Source organism: Anomaloglossus baeobatrachus, chromosome 3, assembly GCF_048569485.1.
Source record: "Anomaloglossus baeobatrachus isolate aAnoBae1 chromosome 3, aAnoBae1.hap1, whole genome shotgun sequence".
Lineage (NCBI taxonomy): Eukaryota > Metazoa > Chordata > Amphibia > Anura > Aromobatidae > Anomaloglossus > Anomaloglossus baeobatrachus.
The window spans coordinates 652024745-652048798 of record NC_134355.1 but is presented as its reverse complement, the minus strand read 5'-3'; the positions used below and the strand labels follow the sequence as shown (position 1 = coordinate 652048798).

General features: G+C 44.0%; 1 protein-coding gene across 1 annotated transcript; it reads left to right on the top strand.

Moving 5' to 3' along the window:
• Positions 1–13707: 13707 nt before the first annotated feature.
• LOC142297379 (serine/threonine-protein kinase SBK1-like) lies at positions 13708–23197 on the top strand. The gene is made up of 3 exons (XM_075341606.1): positions 13708–13825; positions 21382–21584; positions 22427–23197. Exons 1-3 carry the CDS (start codon positions 13708–13710, stop codon positions 23195–23197), a joined length of 1092 nt encoding a protein of 363 aa, XP_075197721.1.
• The last annotated feature ends 857 nt before the right edge of the window (positions 23198–24054 follow it).

Sequence of the window (24054 nt, the reverse complement as noted above, 5' to 3'; positions counted from 1 at the left end):
TGGCTGTGAATAAATGTGTTTTCACACCTATGGATAGTTAAGGTCCTGCAAATCCCTGACCATGAAGTAATGACAGTGAATCTGAAGAGCTATACCACATCTCTCATTGGAGGGGTTTGCTAAATCTTATTACACTACATATTTTGATAGGATATTGTAGATTGAAATAACCCTTTAAGTCTCATTGATCTAAATACCAGAATTACCATTTTCCAGGTGGCAATGGGGGCAGCTTTCCTTCCAAACCCAGGAGAAGGACATTTACTCACTCAAGATGGGTTGAGCGTCTGATCAAGAGGTAGGTGAGCCAGGTCACAAAAAGCTCCAATAATAGAGGCCTGTGTATAACTAAACTTTGTAATTTGTAGTTTTCTTACATGAAAAAAAAAAATATAGTTTTCTTAATTAAAAGTCTGTTGCAAAGTATTCGAGGAAACCACCAACGTGCCGCCATCTCACTTATAACATGGCAATAAGTAGGGTAATGGCGAATTAGGTGTTACAGTTGACTAGAGTTGTGCAATACGTGTGTGGTAAAGCTCTGGTGCTTAGAGATCAAGCGAAATATTAAAGTGATCCCGATACATGTCGGGGATGCGCCTGTGTGACTAGTCCTACTTTGAATGCCACCAGGTGACTTTGCCGAACATTTGCCCTGGATTGACAGGTCTCCATATTCGTGTACATAGAGAGAGACCTGTCAATCCAGGGCAGTTGGTGGGACAAAGCCACCGGGTACCTGCCTATCCAACTAGACTACAGCACAGATCAGTCCCCGGCAGCTTTTAAAGTACGACTAGCCTTGGTTCCTGCCATCTGCCTTGGATTGAAAGTATACACGTATAGGAGAGTCCGGTCAGTCACTGGCAAGAAATCGCCAGGGACTTCACCATGACATTTAAAGTAGGTTTACGAAATACTGCATGTCAGCCAAAAACATCAGATAAAAATCACATCCACAGACACCACAGATCGGACACATTAAAAAGGAATCTGACACCTGATACAGACAATTTCCAGCTCTGGTAAGTAATCAGTGCACATTGCAAATTAAGGCTCATCTTTCTCAAAGTGATCCAGAAAACTTTTATTGATCTCAAAATTGGCCAAAAGTTTTTGTAAAGTTTTAATTGACTTCAAATATAAAATAGATCATGTCCGGTTCAAAATACTAATTTTTATCATGCACTTTGGATACAAAATGTAACTTTGATTTTCCTTTTTCCCCTCTTTTTTTTAATCCCCATGGACATTAGAAGTGGGGGGCAGGTTTGGGAACCTTCGGACATAAACATGAAGACTTCCCCCTGCCCGGTTCAGTTTGCTCGGTGCGTGTCAATAATAACCATGTAACCAGTAAATTGGAAAGGACAGAGAAAGTCATCATCATCCTCAACTTCAGGCAGACGAGGGGCAGAACTAAAATACGCCCACCACGTAAGTAACAGCTATTACCACATCTGCCCTGTACCAGGAAACTACCAGAATAAAATTCTACTTCTATAACATCCATTGTTCTCATGTTATTTTTTTTGGAAGACATTTAAGTAAATCATGTACAAAAAAAAAAAAGAATCCCGTCACAGTGAGTATTCAGTCCGATCTGCAGGCTCTATATTATAGAGCAGGGGAGGGGAGTAAAGTGCTGTATACTTTTGTTATTAGATTCAGTGCATCCGGCATCGTAATCTTTCTGGGATTTTTAGTCCAGTGTTCGGCCCAATCACTGCTGGATCTTTCTGCACATTTATAACTAGAAAGCAGTCAGTGAGGGGGTCAAATACTGAACAGAAAATCCCAGAAAGAGCAGAAGATTCAAACCACCAGTTATTCCAAGTTTTAAAACTACACAGCAATCTCCACCACTCCCACCGCTCTATAAAACACGGGGCCTGCAGATCAGACTGCAATTTCCGAACAGGATGTGAACTAAGAAAAGGGCCTAGGACTGTAAAGGAAGTGAGAAGGGGTTAAAAAAAATGCGGGTAAGTAAAGGGGCTTCCCAAGGATATGGAGGTTCTTTGTTAAAATAAGGGGTACAGAGGAGCGAGAGGACATTCGGCCATCTTTACCAGCAGTGGAAGGAAGACACCCACCCTCCCTCAATGATGGGATTTCTACAGATACTTATGTACATATATATGGATGTTAATATTGGCAGGGCGGCATGGTGGCTCAGTGGTTATCCCTGCAGTCTTGTGGCGGCTCAGTAGTTAGCACTGCAGCCTTGCAGTGCTGGGGTCCTGGGTTCAAATCCCACAAAGGACAACATCTGCAAGGAGTTGGTATGTTCTCCTTGTGTTTGCCTGGCTTTACTCCGGGTTCTCCGGTTTCCTCCAACACTACAAAGACATACAGTTAGGGACTCTACATAAATTGCCAACTCTGTCCCCATTGGGGCTCACAATCTAAAGCTGCGGAATTAATAGCGCTATATAAAATCAATAAATATTATATTGTCACCGCAGGGCTGTTTTCTTCCATGCCGGGTTAGGTCTGGTGTACAAGGCTCGCTGTATAATCAGCCGTTGGCCTTCTGTAATTAAGAATAATGACAAAGTTCTGAATAAAGGGGCATCGACAGAGGTTAATTTTCTATTGCTTAATAAAGCTGGGGCCAACCCATTTCACCCAAAATTTCGTATCTTGTGTTTTTGTTACGGTACAGATGTGGGGCCAAAGCCCAATAGAAGCTTTTCTGGGTGGAGGTTTCTGTTACGCTCCTTCCAATCTAGTGACCTGTTCATTTTATATCCAAATACAAACATAACATAGAAATATGAGATGAGATCTCCATCTATTTATCTCAGATTGGTTTGTAACCATAAAATGGCAGAAACTGAATAAACTGAGGTAAATTCCGGCAGTGGTTTATTCTCCCATGTGATGGAGCGTTTCAGCTTTCAGATATTTTTTCAGACATTTGTGGGAGTCGAAACATTGCCCATCACAGGTGAATAAACCTCTGCTATAGAACGGGTGCAATGTTTTATACTAAGAACAGGTACAAAACTTGTGAACAATCGAATAAAATCTAAAAACAGAAGTATTGAGGTCCCGGGTTCTATTCTAGTGTTTGGTAGGGCTGCCGGAGTATTGCTTCTACCAAACACTTGGAAGGGATGACTGAGGACGGACACCTGCCCCTTAATATATGATGGCTTCTAGAAAGCTGACAAACATGACGTTTTTGTGAAATATCTAATGTTTTCATACACAGTTCAAGGCACTTCTCTTGTTGATTTTTAGCAGCAGAGATCCTTTCTTTCCCATAGGGTTTAACCTGTGGCTACATAAAGAGGCCGTACTGGGCCCAACCTTAAAAGGGAGGCAGACATGACTAGGTTAGGACGGGAATAAAAGGGGGAATGAGTGATTGGGGTTAAGCAGGGGTTAAAGATATTTAGAGGGAGCGGAAAGAATATTTTGAATTGTGCATTGTGGGTGTAGTTAGTGGGGGTATCCATTTTCGGCACAGAAAACGGAACAATCTCCCATCCACCCTCCCAATTTTTACCTTCTTTTAATAGCAGCATAGCGATTGGGAGGAGGGTCCTCAAAATTGGAATTTGGGGTTTGTGTCGTAACTGTGTGGGAGTGGGGGAACCCGTATGGTTCTGGACCCCTCTTGTGGCCTCTTTATATGCCGGCGAGTAGAAGAATACCGTGGTAGGCCTGGTGGGCTGCGGGTTGGGGGCGTGTGTTCAGATGAGGCCAGGTTGTTTGTTAACTGATGCCTCCGAGCCGATGCTTGAGTGGTTGTTGGGGGTAAAACATCAGTCTGGCTACAGTTTGGGTAGAATACCAGTCGTCAGATTTGGGGCTCAAATATACTCAACAGAACCGGAGGGTGGTCCTCTGTTATTTATGTTATGTTTTGTTACAATAAAAGGCTGCTGTGGCCAATAAAATCCATATTGGTGTGCAGTCTGTTTATTTCAGGGAAGGTAAGGGTGGGGTGGGGGTTATTTAAAGTCTTCATTAATGACTCGACCATACCCGTGGTCATGTGGAACATCCCGAATTCTTTAGTTTCACCTGGAAAAAAGAAGAAAAAAAAAACCAAACCAAAACTCTTTATAAAACCAATCCAATTTGGCATAATAAAAATTAAAATGTAAAATACGGTGTACACACATCTTGTTAGTAGATTTATACCTAGAGTAGCCAATGAATAAGTTGAGCTATTGAAAATATACTATGATTAAGAGAGTGTAAAGCACACGAAATGCGTCAGGTTTTATTATTCTTCCCTATCACGTGTTCGGGAAAAAAAAAATGATTACAACTACCAGAAGATTATGCCGGATCCTTTTCTTCAATGTCACTGCTACTTTATTATATTTTTTGTTTTGTGCTGTTAAACATTTTCCACCATAAGCAACAGCCCCAGTAACTCCCTCTGTGCTACACCGCTACCATAGGCCCATAGCAGCTTTAGGGGCAGTGTATGATGAGACAATGGTCTTGACTCGGAAATGTGGTGCCGCTGTGGCTTTAGGCACTACAGGGTAGTGCACCCCCATTAGGGTGTCGTACTTGTCTCGGGTCTAGGGAAGGTCGGTACCAGTTTCCACCAACAGTCGCACAGTACCAGTGGGTTGCCCTCCCCAATGGGGACCGGGCCAGGGGCGGGTCACAGTAGGGGGGTCACTACAGTAGTGTGTTTACAGGACGCCACTGCACCAGGGGCTCCCCGATCCACTGGAGCCGGGACTCCAGAGCACACAGTGGGAAGAGCAGGTTGACCTAGTGAGAGTAGTGAACCAGCTGGTGGCAGTGGCTGGGGACAACAGCTTGGAACATACAACTACAACGAGGAGAACAGCTATAGACACAGTATAGCGGATGTGCCGCGAGCAGCTCTGTGGGCCAAGGCATTCAACACTGTTGCTGGGGAGAAGCAGAAAGGGACAGTTTACTGACATTGGAGTCCCCAAGTGCTTCATGCCACGGGCATCCGATACTTAGTGCCTCAAAAGGAGGAAGGGCCCATAGGCTGACACACCGGACTTAACCTTCCATGGATCTGGCATCGGCTTGAGCCCATCGTGGCAAAGATCAGTACTCTGTGGCAGCCTCTGAACTATCAGTGAGTAAAAGGCCTGGAACCACAGCCACTGTCTCTGCCTTTCATTTGCTGTTGCCCAGCGCTGCGGTGACAACGGGGACTACCACCACCCTCGTCTGTCCATCCTCCCCGGGGTAATCCCGCTCCACCTGTGCGGAGAGACACCATCCCACCTTCACAAATCAGCCCCAGAGAGCAGCACCCGCAGAGGCAGCCCATCCCTGGCCGTGCACCACAGGTGGCGTCACGATCATAAAAAGACTTTCCTAACCATCACTAACACCACCATCCTCCATCCTTCCTCCCGTCCACCACCTTCCCTCCCTCCTTAACGTCTCGAGGTCATGAAGGCCAGGCCAGCCCGTGATGACACACAGTATCTGCACCCCCCAGCCCGGCGACGTGTCTGGTGAAAAACCCCCATCGACCCCGGGTGTTTTATCAGCACATAAAAAAATGGATTGGGGAATCCCCAGACATCACAGCAGCATGGTGGTGTCAAGCAAAATATGAAAAGGGGCCTCATTTTTATCTCCCTAATTTCTATGTCCATCAAAAATTATATGAGGTCTTTCCTAGCTCCAGTTTGCACTTTGAAAAAGGGGTTTCACAGCATGCCTTTCCACTCCTCTTCCTCTACAGGAAAAACCCCTTGTGCTCACTGGCTAAAAACAACTCAATATCAGGGAGGGAATCCGAAACAGAGTCAATGGGGCGTTTACCGCTCATTACCCCATGACTGCTGGATGTTGTGGACACTTGTGTGGCGCCCTGGACAAGCCAGGACGTCACAGGTACTACAACACACCCCGGTTAGGCACAGTCACACACACACACACAAATCCTTGTTGCCTCCCTCCAGGGGCTGATGTCCACACCAGGTGAGGCGGGGCCATGCGGTTGGCCCCACCCACCGAGGAGCTCACCGTCCTGGAGGCGGGAAAGGAAGAGAGTTGAGTTAGGGAGAGTGGAAGTGGAGGAGCGAGAAGTAGTAGTGGAGGAGCAAGAGCAGACTGACTGTGTCCGGGTACGTGGCCCGGGCACTCAAGAGCAAGGTTGGCAGACGGTGGTGACAGTCTGCAGGCGAGGCAGATTGACGCACAACCGTGAGGACCGGGGACGGGCGGTGGCCCGCTGGTACCGAACCGGGGAGCGAAGAGAAGCCAGCACCATTCGGCAGGGCCTACGGACCCCGACCAGGCTTGGAGTCGCCGTTAAACCGGTCAAATCAGTCAGCAACGAGAACCTCCGGGGTTTCTCAGCAGCAAAGACCCGACTGAAGGCAACCGCTCAACCGTGAAGGGAAATACAGCTACCACCACAGCTAGAGTTCCCAGGGCCAGAGCCTGCGGGCAAAAAAGGGTCTCCTCTGGCAAATACACCGCTGGGGAGCGGGTTACCGGTGGGAAGCCATCGGAGCCGAAAACACATCACAGGTGCAGGGAGAGACAGTCACCGCCAACCTACCCCGAGTGACCATCGCAGCCAGCTGCGGGACCCGTCCATCCAGCCATTTGTTTTACCAGAGACTCCGTCTGCGTCATTGGCTGAGTACCACCGTTCCGCCTGGCACTGCGCTGCCGCCTCAGCGACCCTGCACCTCGCCAAACCCCGCCATCCACCTTACAGTCCCCATCACCGGGCCCCGGGACCACCAAAACTCCCTACCCACGGAGGGGAGAGAAACATCTCGGCTGCTCCCAGTCATCGCTCCCGGGATCCTCGTCCAGAGCAGCGGTGGTGTCCCAACCTCACCACAACCGTGGGTGGCGTCACGGACTAAATCCCCAAACCAAGCCACCCCTTTCACTCACGGGCGGGGAGCGCTGCTCGAGGCCCCGGATCCGGCCCACTGCTCGAGCCACCGAGCAGCAGCAGCAGCGCCGGACCCGAGTGTTAGTGAGCGCAGCGCCCCGCCGCCCGCGACACTTGCATAACATTTAGGATACGGTGCTGTTGTGCCACCCCCGTGGCAGCAGCCGCCGCTGCTCGGATCCATAAGGGGGTGGCTCGAGGGTCTCTGGACCCGGGGGTCTCGCGGACACGCCGAATAAAAAAAAAAAGGGGAACATTTATGTACAGGTTAGGCGTATTAAAGTTCGTGACGCCACCCACGGTGTGTGGTGAGGTAGGACACCACCGCTGCTGTTATGGCCACCCGGGAGAGATGTTGTGGCAGCTGGATGTTAACCCCTCCGTGGGTAGGGATGGTTGCCCCGGGACCCAGTGTCTTTGTGCAGGGTATAGCGACAGCAAGGGGATGTTTTGTTACTCATAGTCAATGAATCACACGAGTCTTTGGTAAACCAAGGTGCTGGTAGCCGGCGCCGCGGCCGGTTGCATTCGGATCCCCAACCTGGGCTGGTGGTCTCTATCCTTTTCCTCTGCACTAGTTTTGTGAATGGTGGACTTCCTAGTCTGGAAGTCAGGAGTCCGCTCCCGACTGGATGTGGCCTAAGGAGCCGTGCCCGCAGACGCTGGCCTGTGGGATCTATGGGCCCTGGCAGTGACCTCTATCCCTATCGGTGGGCTGTTGGCTTCTATGAGGGACTTTGGGTGGGACAGGGCGCCCTGAGGAAGCGGAGATGCGCGACGCGAAACGCGCGTTGGATGGGTTTCTTTGGTATTGGGACACAATAGTGACGCTTTGCATTAATGGGTAAGCAATTTGTCTGAGGCCTGACATGTAACTGTACACTCTGGGTTATGTATCTAGTCTGGCCTATGTACCCCTGCTATTCATGATAATATGAGCGTGCTTTTCTGTCCCACATACCTCTGGGTGTTTTCCTTACTATAGCACTTTCTAACCCTTATGTCTGTTTTATAATGTGTGATTTTGTCATTTTTGTTTGAATAAAATTCTTTTCTACCTTGTAAAAGCTCCTGGTTTCTCTACATCCAGGCTATAGAAGTCACTGCGTGTTGTAAGGTCACGACCTGTGCCACAACATCCTTATAGAAAGCTCCAGTGTTCACTCTAAATCATCCAAAAAGAAAGCCCAAACCACTATTTGGGGTATATTACAATGAAAAACGATTAAAATGATTTTATCAACAAAACTAAAAAACGCAAAAATTCCTTTACACCGCGCCATCAACGGAATTCTAAACATTACGATGGTTCTCTTATTTTCTCCTCTCTTAAACATCTAATTTATAGACGTTTGGCGCAGAATGAATCCACAGATCAGTATGAAGTTATTCTGCCATTTGCTTTTTGGAATCTATTTTTCTATATCATCCTACTAGGATTTTTTTTTCACATATTCACATTCAGTATTTTGTACTGTCAAACTGATGATGTAACTGAAAACGACATCTCTTCCTGCAAAAAGCAGGCTTTCCCTCAATCCTGGAAGACAAGCAAAAGGAAAATAGTGAAACCTTTCATGTCTCGCCCCCAGGATGGAGCAACAAAGAGTCCATGGTGCGTTTACAGCTCATTACCTCATGAGGGATGGATGTTGTGGACACTTACATATCTGGGATGTCTTGCTGTCAGATTCTTCTTTTTGTTTCACCTCTAGTTTGCACTGAAACTGACAATTCCTCCCCCCCCCCCCACTTTGTGCGCATGTCATTATGCAATGTCGGCACCGGGGTTTTGACTGAGACCTCTGCTCGAATCAATAACAGCTCACACAGATCATAAGAGTAAGGGAGAAAAAGAGTAGGCAAAAAAGCACTCAACTCATCAAATAGACTCAAAATATATATACAATTATTTATTGAAAACATGAAAGTGCAAAACACCATTAAAACCACTTAAAAACACATGGACACCTGTCCCATGGACCCAACAACATACATCGGCGTGTAAGAGGAAATTTCTTCCCCTATTGCGCCGAAAATCCACAAATGCGCATGCGCGAAGAAATACCATGTAAACAAGCGATATAATAATGCGCAGGCGCCCATACAGCTAACGGTGCCGAGATCGAGCGTAAATATATGCTAGCGCGCTGAGGTTGGGGGCTTTCTACCGGCAAACATCTGGTGTGGCAATGGGTGCTCGCTGTGCACCTTCGGTGGCTAATCTCTTTCTTGGGTGGTGGGAGGAAACTGTTGTCTATCCATCAGCTCCCTTCGCCACTCATGTCCTTGGTTGGTTCAGGTTCATTGACGACGTGATGTTCCTTTGGAATGGGTCAGAGACGGACTGCAGGGACTTCATTACGTCACTTAACAACAATACCCTGAATATATTTCTTACCTCCTGTATTTCATCGACAGGTGGTATTTTTCTGGACTTATCCCTATCTGTGGTGGACCAACATCTACACACTAATTTATACCGCAAACCTACTGCGACCAACAGGCTTCTACAATTCTCCAGCTTCCATCCTCGGCATCTCAAGCTTGGCATACCTGTTGGTCAGTATCTGAGGGCAAGAAGAAACTGTACAGAGGATAGCACCTTCCAAGCACAGGCAGAGGATCTTACCATCCGGTTTACCCAACGGGGTTACCCCAAAAGCTCTTTGTCCAAAGCCCTTAAACGGGCAAGCTCGCATACCCAAGAATCTCTTCTTACCCCAAAAAGACGACCTGAGGACCATCAACTTCGACTTACCACCAATTTCCACAATCAGTGGGACAGATTTGGTAAGATTATATCAGATCATTGGAAAGTTCTTAAAATTGATCCACGAATTTCTGATTTGATTGGGGAAAGACCTTCTATAACAGCTAAAAGAGCGCCTAATCTGAGCGATAAATTGGTTAGTAGTCATTTCATCAGACCTACCCATCGTTTGGGACATGGCTTCGTTTATACTGGCTCCTATCCCTGTGGGGAGTGCAATATATGTCCCTATATGCGACCTGTACGGGACATCTTTTTGCACCCCACTACTGGTAGCCAGCATAAGCTGAAAGGGTTCATTAATTGTAAAACCGCTTGTGTAATTTATTTGATAATCTGTCCATGCAACAGGCTTTACGTGGGGGAAACTACCCAAGAACTCAAGAAACGAATTCAAAAGCAAGTCTCCACTATCAATCTGGCTGCTGATGACCTTCGGAAGGGTAAGAAGCTTACCTCCGTGGCTTCTCATTTTTTTCATCATCATGGGGGGAGCCCAAGGGGGTTACGGGTGGTGGGTTTAGAACGCCTTAAGCTTAACATCAGGGGTGGCGATTCCACCAAACGGCTTTTACAACTGGAATCGCGTTGGATTTGGGGTCTCAATACGGTCTCCCCAGCGGGCCTGAATGAGGAGTTACTCTTCACCGGCTTTTTGGGTTGAAGCTGGTCTCTGCCCTTATTCATCCCCCCCCCACCCCCTTCTTCCTTTCTCTTTTTGCTTTTCCAGTTTTCAAGATGTATGGACCCAGTGGTCTTCAGATTTCGGAAGATTCTGCATGGGCTGTTGCTCTTTTGTGGCATTACTCCTCCATGGATACCTGAACAGATTACCATCAACACAGATTGTCTTACCTTTGGACCACACTAGCTCTGATCCATGTTCTAAATCTTTATTGATGTCTTTGTAATCTATGATGTGAAGTCATGTAAAAATGCATTTGGTCTCTTATTCCATTGGCCTGTGCTTTGATGATTATGAATTTTTCAATTATTGTTGATTATTTATATATATACCATGTGTCAGATTGTCAGATTCTACCATGTCCTCTATTGAGTGTCATGTGGGTTCATAATTGTATTGCTGGGGTGTCCTATCTGCCTTTATATTTTTTCATTTTTGTGACAATCCATGTATTTGTGAAATGCCATATGTATGGTTACACCTGTCCCATGGACCAATCTACAGTTGTGAATTGTAAAGATCTCTCTGCCTTTGTATTTGCCTGTAAAAAAAAAACTGTATAAATCCTATTCGATGGTGGATATTTCCATTCCATTCATTGATAACAGTGTACTGCTTTTTTCTGATTTTGCTCTCTATAAAATACATATTTTTTCTCAAATGCTGATTGCCCTCCAAGTCTATAGGGTCATCCTAAACCTCAGCGCGCTAGCATATATTTACGCTCGATCTCGGCACCGTTAGCTGTATGGGCGCCTGCGCATTATTATATCGCTTGTTTACATGGTATTTCTTCGCGCATGCGCATTTGTGGATTTTCGGCGCAATAGGGGAAGAAATTTCCTCTTACACGCCGATGTATTTCCGGTCCACTGGCCACTTCCGCCCGGCGTGTCAGCTGAACGCACAGCTTGATTTGAGCACGGGAACACCGGTATTTGATTGTCTTATCAATTTCTTGTATTTATATGTGTGCTTTCTTTTGTTTTGTCCATTACCTTCCCCTGATGAAGCCCTTGTATTAGGGCGACACGCGTAGGGTCGGTGCTTACTTGTCTGGCACCTTACCATGGCTGAATTTTTGCCTCCACTTTTGTAAGTGTTCCCCTCTGGACCTCTTGTCTGGTGGCTCATTATGGTCCTTTGCATGTTTTAGGGCAACGCTCCTTTAGGAGATTTATTCAGGTTATTCCAGGCCTTGTTATCTTTATGTGCCCTTCTGATTTTTGTAACATCTTGTATTATGTATGGATGTACATTTTGTATGCATTAGTGTCGTATTGTTGGGTCCATGGGACAGGTGTCCATGTGTTTTTAAGTGGTTTTAATGGTGTTTTGCACTTTCATGTTTTCAATAAATAATTGTATATATATTTTGAGTCTATTTGATTAGTTGAATGCTTTTTTGCCTACTCTTTTTCTCCCTTACATTACCCTTGTAGGCTTTGCACCCTCATTGTTGTGTTTAATTATTGTTACTATTAGCAGTGCAGCCTTGTCCCTCCATTTATTACAGATCATAAGAGGACATTATGAATTATTCCTACAATATGCCCCAAATATCTGATGGTGAGGCCATACCTACCAGAGGACTTGGAAAAGGTTTATTAAAAAATAAAAAAAAATAAAAAATTGTCAAAATCCGTGGTGTGTGTGTGTGTGTGTGTGTGTGTGTGTGTGTGTGTGTGTGTGTGTGTGTGTGTGTGTGTGTTTTCAGCATGTGCTGTCACTGCTATCCACATGGCACACGGATAGCAGGAACCTATATACTCACCCGTCCATGATGCTGCTGTGCCCAACGCTGCTGCTTCCTGTCCAGGGTGCAGTGAATATGCAAAGAGCATAATGAGCAGGCCCAGAAGCAAGTAACAGCAGTGGCAGAGACAGCAGCACTGGAGCCAGGAGAGTACAGGAAAGCATTTTATTTCACAGACACGCATTTTCTCCAGTACGTGTCACACGGATTAAATCAGTGTATGGTACATATGACAGCCGTGCCGCCGGAGAAAAAAAACGGACATATCTACATGTGGAGCACAAAGACACGTATGCTCCACACGTTCCATGTGAAAACACAAACGTGTGCACAGACCCATTGATTTTAATGGATCTACGTGTGCCAGTGTCTCAAGTACATGTGAAAACACATGTCACACGTACCGGAAACAGACGTGATATTTACTATATACAAAAATGCAGTGGCATCGCTGTATAAAGAATAAGCGATTAGACAATCACACGATAGTACTCCCCTAAGTACTCCCCTACTATAAGTAATTCTGAGTGCCACCAATAAAGCAATGATGCCCCCATAACAAGTAATGTCCCCTGTAGACACCATAGATTGTTTTGTGGGTTCAGGTGATCACTTCTCTTTGGTGACCTCTCAGGATCAAGAAAACTTTGGTCATTGTCTTTAAAAAGCCGGATGCAAATTTTTGCAAGGCTTAAGTAACGAGATGGTTGACAGAACATTTAGACAAACCGTATGTAATTTTCTTCAGTGTTTTGGATATTTTAGTGTCAATACGTTTGTCATGTAAAAACCGCATTATGCGAGAAAAATGCATCTGAAAAAATGTTGGCCAAGTCAACAATTACCAGACAATGGAAAAAACAAATTGTGGCCTCCACCCAGACGTCCTTTATACCTGATCTGCTCATGAACTTCCCATACAATAGACTGGTGATGTAGGGGAGATCTTCATTACCATATGACTAGACGGCCATTTATCCCATTGTCTATTGAAGGGGTAGGAAGGGCCATCTCTTGGCCAGGGTGTCCTTATAAGACCATTGGATCACTGCAGACATTTGTGATGTGAATCTTTCCTACAAGGTCTTCATTGCACCCAACTCCTAGAGAAGTGACTTCACTAATAGTGAGATTGCAGCTCTCCGGATACATTGCATCAGAATCAACTTGAGAAAACCCAACTGACTCTACATTGCCCAGGTATGATTTACTCTGTAGATGAATATTTACCAAACCCAATGATTTGGGACCATCTAGTAATCTAGTATGTATGGTGATATTCCTGATCTGACACCGGGGAGAATTGGGACAAGAATGGGACTTATTGGTTTTAATATGTCTCATCCTTTATTCTGGAGATGAGCAACCAATGGTGATAACAGCTCATTCCCCTCTCCCCATTAATCACTATGTAAAAGGTCTATCGACGTCTTCATACTGAAATCTTTCCAACCCTCGGCCAGCTTACAATATGTATAGTGTGTGTGAAATTGTGATATTCATTCTGTACCGCTCCAGTTTTGGATTTTACAGCAAATGTCATCTCACATCTGCATTTTCCTTTTCGTGATAGGATGGTTTTTGTTTTACAGCAAATCTAAGCTACAATGGAAGCAACTGGATCATTTCAGCTCCCCAAGACCAGCGAGAAGGATTTCCAGATTTTGGAGACTCTGGGCAGCGGCACCTACGGCAGAGTGGTCATGGCTATGGAGAAGAAAACCGGTGAGTCCAACATTACACGTGAGAAGTAGTCATTTTATATGGCTTCTTCTAAAGTCTATTCAATATTTCTGAAAGCCATAGACACAATCATACAGTTTTTGTAAAAGTTACAATTTTGTATAAAGGTCAAATCCCATTATATAATATGAAAACCAATTTTTTTTTATTTTTTCTGGATGTGCCCATTTTAAAGGGAAAACCAATTTTTACTTTCCCATGGTCATTTTAATTAAGAGCCAGAATATTTTTTTTTCTTTGGTCATCGCTATATAAGCACTTTGGTATTTCTGGGGGAGTTACATTTGTCTGGCAGAGTTTGGGGATTTATATAAATCACTAAACGTTTTCTAGAAAAAAAAACAAACCATTTGCCAGTTTTAAGTTTTCTGCCCTTCATGTCCTGCACCAAGTAAACACTGGCAGATCTACTGTGGGGGGGGGGGTTCTTTAATTTCTCCCCATATTGGTGTTAGGCAATACGTTGTATGCACCTAAATACTCTAAACTACAATTCAATAAAAAACAAAAAAAAAACAAAAAAAACACACAAACATCATACAGGTTTATTTAAAATTTCTTGTAAGTGTAGGAGGATGTTTTTTTTTTGCAGGAAAATATTTAGTTTTAGCTTTGTTTTCTGTCTAGCACTATTTATCCTGTAAACAGTTAATAATCATTACAGTATTTTTTTTTTTAAATTATAATATAATAAATTCCATATAAAATAGATATAATTTTATTTATATGTATAATATATATTTTAATATATATTTTTAGTGTTCAAGTAACTGCAGCCAGATGAAAAATCAGGGTTGTTTTTGTAAGCTACCAGATTAACCCATTCACCACCCGACAGTTACAAGTTTTAGTTTGTTTTTTTTCCTTCTCTACCTCAAAGACTCAAGAGCCATAACTTTTTTTTAATATACGTGTATGTGTAATATATATATACATATATATACATATATATACATATATACACACACACATATACATACACACACACATATATTATATTATAGAGAGATGTTGTTGTGTGTAGTTACCAAGTGTTTGTGTAGGCGCTGTACATGTTCTGGGTGTTGTCTGGGTGTGACGGGGGGTGAGAGCGGTGTTGTATGTGTGTTGCGTTGTTTGTGGAGCGCTGTGTGTCTGAAGCGTTGTGTGTGTGTGTTGCGCGGTTTGTGTGTGTGTGGTGTGTTTTGGGGGGAGGTATGTTTTGTGCAATGTGTGTGTTGTGCGGTATGTGCGTATATTTGTGTGTGCCGCGGTGTTTGTGTGTGTGGGTGTCTGTGTAGGGCAGTTGTTTGTGGTTCCCAGTGTGTGTGTGTGTGTGTGTGTGTGTGGTGTGTTGTGCAGTGTGCGCGCGCGTGTGTGTGTGTGTGTGTGTGCGCGCATCAGCCTCTCTTCTCTCAGCCTACCTCTCCCAGCCTCCCTCCTCCCAGCCTCCCTCAGCATCAGCCTCCCTCTCCCAGCCTCCCCAAGCATCAGCCTCCACCAGCATTAGCCTCTCTCCTTCCAGCCTCCCCCAGCATCAGCCTCCCCAAGCATCAGCCTCCACCAGCATTAGCCTCTCTCCTTCCAGCCTCCCCCAGCATCAGCCTCCCCAAGCATCAGCCTCCACCAGCATCAGCCTCCCTCGTCCCTGCCTCCCCCTCCCAGCCTCCCCCAGCATCAGCCTCTCTCCTCCCAGCCTTCCCCATGATCAGCCTCTCTGCTCCCAGCCTCCTCCAGCACGCCGTGCTCCTCTGCCGACACTCACACACCCGATCGCATCCACTCACACACACCCGATCGCATCCACTCACACACACCCGATTGCATACACTCACACACACTGACGATATCGCACATACGCGCTTATACTCACAACATCCGGAGGTATCACATGCTTCTGGCCATGTGATCCTCCCGCAGGTCCTGGAAGCTCACAACAGCACCGTATCGAGGCCGAGAAGCAAGCGATATCCCAGGATGTTGTGAGTATGTGGATGCGATGTGATGTGTGAGGTGTGTGTGAGTGTGATCTGATTTGTGTGTGTGTGTGTGTGTGTGTGTGTGCTGTTATGTGTCTGTATGTTCCGCAGCTGCAGGACCTTGATGTGTGGATGCGATGTGATGTGTGTGTGAGGTGTGTGTGAGAGTGAGTGTGAGCCGGTGTACACTGGTAACTATGATACACATCGGGTAACTAAGGGACCTTAGTTACCCGATGTTTATAATGGTTACCAGCTTTCACGGCCTCCGTCAAGATCCCAGCATCGCAAGGTTATGTCTGGCGCTGCTGGGATCCTGACGGAGCCGGTGTAGAAGCAAGCGATATCCCAGCATGTTGTGATGTGTGGATGTGATGTGTGAGGTGTGTGTGAGAGTGAGTGTGATGTGTGTGTGTGTACTCACCTGGGAGTCGCGGCTCCGTGTCAGTTGGGCCAGAGCGAGCGTGCATTGCGTGAGGGGGGCGGGGCCTGCAGAGAGCCGGGGCGAGAGGCCAATCCGTGTGGGGGGGCGGGGCCATGGCGAGCCCAGCGGCCAATCAGCTTTGTGTCACCGTAAGGACACAATTTCGGAGCATGACAGACAGACAGACAGACAGACAGAATAAGGCAATTATATATATAGATATATACATATACATATACATATACACATATATATATACACATATATATATATATACATACATACATACACACACACACACACACATACACATATATACATACACACATATATACATATATATAGACAAATATAAAATTATATATTATATATTTTATATTAGAATTGTGTATATATATATTGGATCAGGTTTATATTGAAGATGACATGCTCTTGGTGACGTGCGACCTAGAGGCGCTTTATACCTCCATTCGTCACCAAGATGGTATTAGAGCCACCTCTTTCTATTTAGAAATGAGTAATATGGAGACTGGCTTTACTGATTTTCTATTGGAATTATTGAACTTCACCTTGACGCATAATTTTTTCATCTTTAACAATGCTTTCTACCTACAGCTCCAGGGAACAGCAATGTGGGCGGCCTGTGCCCCATCATATGCAAATCTTTTCCTGGGGCTGTGGGAGAGGGAGCTGTTCCTCTCGGATGGTGATTCATCAATGGACCGGGTCATATTTTGGGCCCGGTACATTGATGATATTTTCATCATCTGGAGGGGCAATGCTGAGGAATTAAGGATATTTTTTGAAGCTTTAAATGTAAACTGATACAACCTCCGCTTTACATATAAATACGACATGAAGGAAATCAATTTTTTGGATGTTGTAATAAGAAGAGATCAGAAAAACCAAATCCAAACGGATATGTTTAGGAAGAATACGGAGGTGAACTCTTTGTTACACGCGACTTCCTCACACCCCCCACAGATGTTTAGAGGGATTCCTGTAGGACAATTCCTACGCCTAAGGAGAGTTTGCTCCACTGATTCAGATTTTTGGAAACAGGCGGATCTTATGAAGAAAAGATTTCTCGAACGGGGTTACAGTAGGAAAAATATCAACACAGCCTGCATTAGAGCAGGCAACAACAACAGACAAACCCTACTGTACACCAAACAGGACAAACAGAAAAAAGAACAAGTCAGATTTATTACAACGTTCCACTCACAATGGAATGTAATGAGGAAAAGTATAGAGAAATTCTGGCCGATTCTGCGTTCAGATTCATCCCTTAGTCAGTATCTTTCACCAAATCCTAGTGTCACAGCTAGGAGGAGCAAGAATTTGAAGGATATGCTGGTCTTTAGCCACTACCAACCTACAAAAAAGCCAATTTTTGACCTTAAGATACGAACTAATTGGGGCTGTTTTCCCTGTGGGAGATGCGTGGCCTGCCCTAATATTGAGCGAGCCACGTCTTTCCCAAATTCAAGTGGACAGGTGACGTATACCATCACACACCATATTACATGCACTACAACAGCTGTAATCTATCAGGCCACCTATCCTTGTGGGAAAATTTATGTGGGTTTGACTACACGTGCCCTAAAAGTACGTGTAAGGGAACACATTCGTGACATCATAGCGGCGGAAAATGAGGACGACATTGAGTCACTTAAGACGATTCCGAAACACTTCAGAAAATTCCATCAGTGTGACTCAACACAATTGAAAGTCCGCGGCATTGACCATGTCCCTATGAATATTCGTGGAGGGAATGTGGCCAAAAAATTGGCCCAATGTGAAAGTCGCTGGATCTGGACCTTAGATACCATACATCCAAAAGGGTTAAATGAAAACCTTAGTTTTACATCATTCCTGTAAAAAGTTTCCCCTTGGTTTCCTTGATGTAATATTGGTCTCTGCATTTACAACCTATGTGCTTGTATGTATTTATATGCATATATACGTAGATGTGTATCCGTGTATATATACATATTGTATGTATATGTATGCACATTCTATGTATTGCAACATTTTTCTCTGTCTTGTTTTTATCCTTCTGATCATCAGTACATATTTGGCAGGGATTTTCTCTGTTTTTTAAAAGGGTTTTTTCATATTTTATTTAGTATCTCACTAAACCTCTTTTTCTTTTTATAGTGTTTTCTACATCATGATGTTTCCTGCTTTTTTCTCATCCAGCCTATGATTACTCCCAGGACAAGAGTTTTTTTCATATCATCGGTGGACCCAGAATATACTTTGAAAGTTATATTAGTTCAGGAATTTGTTTCAAATTTGATCGCATTTCATACATCTTTTCAAGAATCATTATGTTTTAACATATTTATAATATTTATTATTCACATTTATTGCACTATTTCTTGTATGTGTATGCACTCTGTCCATTTGCCACTGTCTTTTCTTCAGGTCGCATTCACTTTCTCAATACATTTATTTATTTTACACGGATCTCCTTACACATATTCATACACTTGTTTTCACCCCTACACTGCAACAATTATAGCCATACAATTTTTTATATCTTTTTCTATACAGCTATATTTAGTTGAAGAAAAAACTTAGTTTATACATTTTATACACTTTATTCAGTGAGCCTGTTTTCTCACATTTTATCACTTGCTTTTCTTTTTTCCTTTGTTTTTCATGATGCTTCTCTTTTATATGTATGAAAGATTTTTAATAAGCTTGCAGGGTTGCATGTGTATATATATATTTTTAATATTTACACCATGTATGCTTTTTGTGTATACACATGTATATATGTATATGTATATATGTATGTTTTCTTAAATATATATATAGGAACTATTTATCTTAAACTGATGAATTATATTCTTTTCTATTTGCTCCGATTAATGTATATATGCATTCCTTGTTTGCTCTGACTAATGTATATACTCCCTGGGTAATAAGCACCAGTTTATAATATACTTCATGTCTTGGTTTATCCGGATCTACAGCGCATGCGCGGTCTCCGGACAGCGCTCACGCAGTGGGCGTATCTGTATTGTCCGAGCTCCGTACTCGCCCCTCTGACATCATCGCGTCACGTGACCTTTTTGTCACGTGTGGCGGTGACTCATAGTGGGACGACTCCGGTTGCCAAGCGACGATGACGCGTCCTTTCTGCTTGGGCTCTGTGCCGATCTGCACAGCGCATGCGCCGTCTACTTGATCCGGATAGTGATTGGCTGGATCTTTACATAAATACACTTACCCTGCCGGTATGTCGCCACGCACCCCTCCCTGACGAAGGCTGACGCTGAAACGCGCGTCGGATGGGACTTGGCGCCACTCCAGCTGTGAGTATGTGTGCTTATCGCTAATACTTGATTGCCACCATTTGATGCCCTTTGTATTATTCTGTCTTGGGACCCTGCCTGAATATAATTCAATAATACTTGCTTGCTTCCCCTTTACTTCTTAACAAGGTTGCTTTGTGGCTTCTCCATAACGTTGCACACTTCTCTGCTCTCAGCTGCTCTGGTATGGCATCTTGTGTATCCTCCCTGTTACTACACCCCCTCCTTTTCTTCTACATTTTTTATTGTTAAATAAAGATTTTTCTTACACTAATTGCTGCTATCTGATCTTTTTGTGAGTTGGTTTGTGTGTTGACATAGATCAGAATATCCATTGTATTTATGAACAAGTGGGTGGTGGAATTTTTTCCTTATGTTAGGAGACCACCTTATTACATATAATTCCCATATTATTCATATCTTACCAAGGCCGATTTTTGGTGATTATTAATATATACATATACACACATACATATATACATATACACACACATACATACACATTATATATATATATATATATATACACACACACATACATACATATACACATATATACATACACACATATATATATATAGACAATTCTAATATAAAATTATAATTATATATTTTATATTATATTATAATTGTGTATATATATGTGTATATATATATATAATATACACACAGACACACATAATATATATATATGTATAATAAACATACACGCACGCTTTATTTTCAATGGGACAATTTTAGCTTTTTTTTAAACTTTTTATTGATTTTATTAGTCCCCTTAGGGCACATTATTACTGCACTGTCCAATCACTTCTCCTGTTCAGAGGGGTGCTGAAGCATTACTGGGATCAGCAGAAGTGCTGCTCTCCTGTGAATGCCGGCTCTATGGCACCATTCACAGGAATAGAGTCATGACAGCCACAGGGGTCATCAGCTGACCCCTCCCCACTTTCATGACAACCCACCAGCCATTCGCAATCGCGTAACTGGGCCACTGATTGTGGTGAGGAATACTGCGATCCATGCCAGACAGTGTTACATTCAGTTGTCACATTGAGAGCAGGAATTAACTGGTTAACCACAGTGGGTAGATCAGAGATCCCCCAGTGTCTGTTCGCTGCACGTCGGCTGATCAGATCAGCAGAATCATGAGGGAGAAAACGTGGGTTGTGTGCGAGCCTGTATTAAAAAGACAGAGCCTTGGATGTATAGGTACTTCAAATGGTTGTAAAGGGTTTCACACATTTGAGGAGGACGTTTTCTTCATTTTTTCATCCCTATAAAAAAATTTAAAAAACAGGTTTACAATATTTATTAGTCCTCCAAGGGAAATTTAACATGTGACGCCCTGCTCCCTTGCTCTACATATCACTCCCCATACAGCGCCAAATATTACAAATCATGGTTTGTACCTGACTAGCAGATTCCCACCAACACCAGCCCTATAGACACCTACCGCCATCTACCATTGCCCTACAGGGTGGCCGATGAGGAGCGCCATCACAAGCAGCCCATGGGCCTCTGACACAGCTGACAGCTGCATATCAGGGGTAAAATTGCGAGGATCGGGAGGTCATCAGTACTCCGTTACAGCCGGGTTGTGTATAATCGCTCAGGCTCCTGCAGCTGATCACACCAATACAGAAGCTGAACCGTGTGATCAGCATGACATAGGTCACTTAGTGCTCCAAAACTAATATGAGCTCAAGGAATATATATGTAATAAGAGGTTAAATACCAATATTTAAAATAAGACCCATTCTCTACTTCGTATTTGTTTTTGTTTTTATTTTTAATTTTATTTCATCTAAACAATTTTTTTAAAATCAGGAACACACGTGGCCCTTAAACTAAAGAAGAAGAGGAAGACAAAGGAACAAAGTTTCCTCCACGAGCTGTGTGTGTCCATCACCTTATCGGGTCACGAAGGGATCATCTTCACCCACCCAATCTACGTGGACGCGGAGTATTTCTATGTCCTGACTCAGGATTTGGCCCCTGCTGGAACTCTCCATTCGCTAATCGAACCCAGTGTAAGCATTTTACAATCACAAAGTGTTTTTGAATATGTAGCTGTAGAATCTTGGCCAGATTTTTTTTTAAATATTCTGACGTGTGGTAAGGAGTGGCATTTCTCATTTTTACAGCTGATTTAGAAACCTAGAAAAGTGTTCTTTAACCTGCAACCCCTAGTTCTTTCAAGACTCCTTATTGCCTCTTTTGGCACATTGTTATTAGGAATTGTGCATCCACTAGTGCAGTGTGCACCAACCCCAGATCATGTTTTCAGGATTTCAGTGGTATTGCACGGGTGGAATTACCACCTGTTCAGCTAATTAAATCACATATACAATACTACAGAAATACAGAAAACATGCACTGTTGGTGGCTCTTGAGAACTTTAGTTGGGGGAACACTGAACTATAGAGTCAGTTGGAAATCCGTATTCTAAATTACCACTCCGGGTTCTTTATTTCACCACCAGATAGTTATCAGTAAGGCACGTTCTCTGTATGTAGTAAAACACAGATTAGCCATCTTCTGCTATTCCCATAGATTGTCCCGTTCTTCCTTTGCACCACGTGACCGGAGTGGTTACTGGCCGAATTGTTGCAGTGTTTGCCTGGCGGACTGGAAGTCACTTCTCAATATAAGTGTAGAAGACACTCAACCAGGCCCTCAGACTTTCAGCAATAGATATCATTGACTTCCACCAGTCAGAGCTGTAGTCACAAAAGTCATGAGGTGTTTGGTGTATGTAGTAAAATGCTTACCGATTTAGAGTGGTGAAAAACAAAGCAGAGCAGCCCTTCCTCTCTGTTTGCCACATTCTCTAATTAAGGCAGCATGTATCTAATGGTTTCTTCTTTTCCAGGTTGGAATTCCAGAAGTGATGGTGAAGCGTTGTGCGCTACAGTTGACCAGTGCATTAGAATATATGCACGATCACTCACTGGTGCACAGAGACTTAAAACCAGATAATGTGTTACTCATGGACAAAGACTGCTTCCATATTAAATTGAGTGATTTCGGCCTGACACAAGCCATCGGTACCCTCGTGTCATCAATGTCACACATCATTCCCTACATGTCCCCAGAGCTGTGTCAATTGCAAAGCTATGAAGCTTTAGTCTTGCGACCCAGCATGGATACATGGGCCTTTGGTGTACTTCTGTATGTTGCATTCACGGGATATTTTCCTTGGGAAAGGGCCGTCAAAGACGATCCTCTGTTCAAAGATTTTATCAAGTGGCAACGTTTTGGAAACCAAACAGCCCCACCAGGACATTGGACCAAATGTTCCACTAAAGCACAAGAATTATTTCATGCCCTGCTCGCTGAAGACCCCACCATCAGGAGTCCAGTGACCATAACCATGAACTATCTTCACTTTCCATGGGGAGAAGACATGCCTGACAATTCTCTGGAAACTGTGGAAGACAGTGTTGAGGTGGAAAATTTGGACAATAAATTCATAGTCATTGAAGGAGAAGAGGAGTACATTGTGATTGAGGACCGAGGGGACATCGAATGCATCATAATAGCTGATGGCTCAGTGGAAGCAGTTTCTAGCTCCAGTAACACTGTTCTGGTTTTGTCTGACAACGCCGAACTTCATTTGGGATCTGAAGTGGAGATCGCTTAAGTCTTCCAAGTTTAACCTTTAATTGGGTTATTTAAAATAGATATACAAACTGATCCAAACACCATTTAAAACCTGGAAATGATGGGGCCAAAGTGTGCTACGTGTATCTATGGCACCATCATTTACAGAAAAGGGGAACGGGTAACGTTCACCTAGATAAACAACACCGGAGATGTGCTGAGTATTACAACACACAAATAGCTGATGTGGTATCACTGATTAGACAGATGCTGTGTAAGTGCAGCCTTCAAAGATGAGTGTATACACAAGAAGTAGCATGCCACTCAACAGACAGAATATTGTCGCTCAGCGTCATAAACATCAGACCAAAAAGTAATGTGAATGTCCCACTATGGAGCTAAACTAGTGTGATACGCTCCATCAGGGGACAACCAAAAACATGCACCTTGACAAACAATGCCCAAGAAATAATGACCTCATAATGCATATACCCTGCTCAATACCGACAGCGGCAGGGGGTCAGGGACAATAGGATGTCATATACAGTGTAATGTTAGGACCACTTAATGTGGAACCATCTCACCCAATCCTTTTGTCGGTGAGGTGTCGTCCTTCTCCAGTGCTGCTTAGTCCAAATACCGGCACGGGGGGAGCAGTGGCTTGGTCACTGGCCCTATCTGGCCACATAGGTTTGAGCTCTAAGTCTGAGCCAAAACCACGATTTTCAGGTGTTTCAAGCCTCCCCTGATGAGCAGTTGTTGTGAAACGCGTCGGGAGTCACCTGCTTGATGGATATTAGGGTCAGCCACAACAGGGCCAGCTGTGGACTGCCCTTGTAAGGGCGGGAGTTATTGTGGATTATCTAAGGGTCAGTGGTATCCTAGATAGGGCCAGTG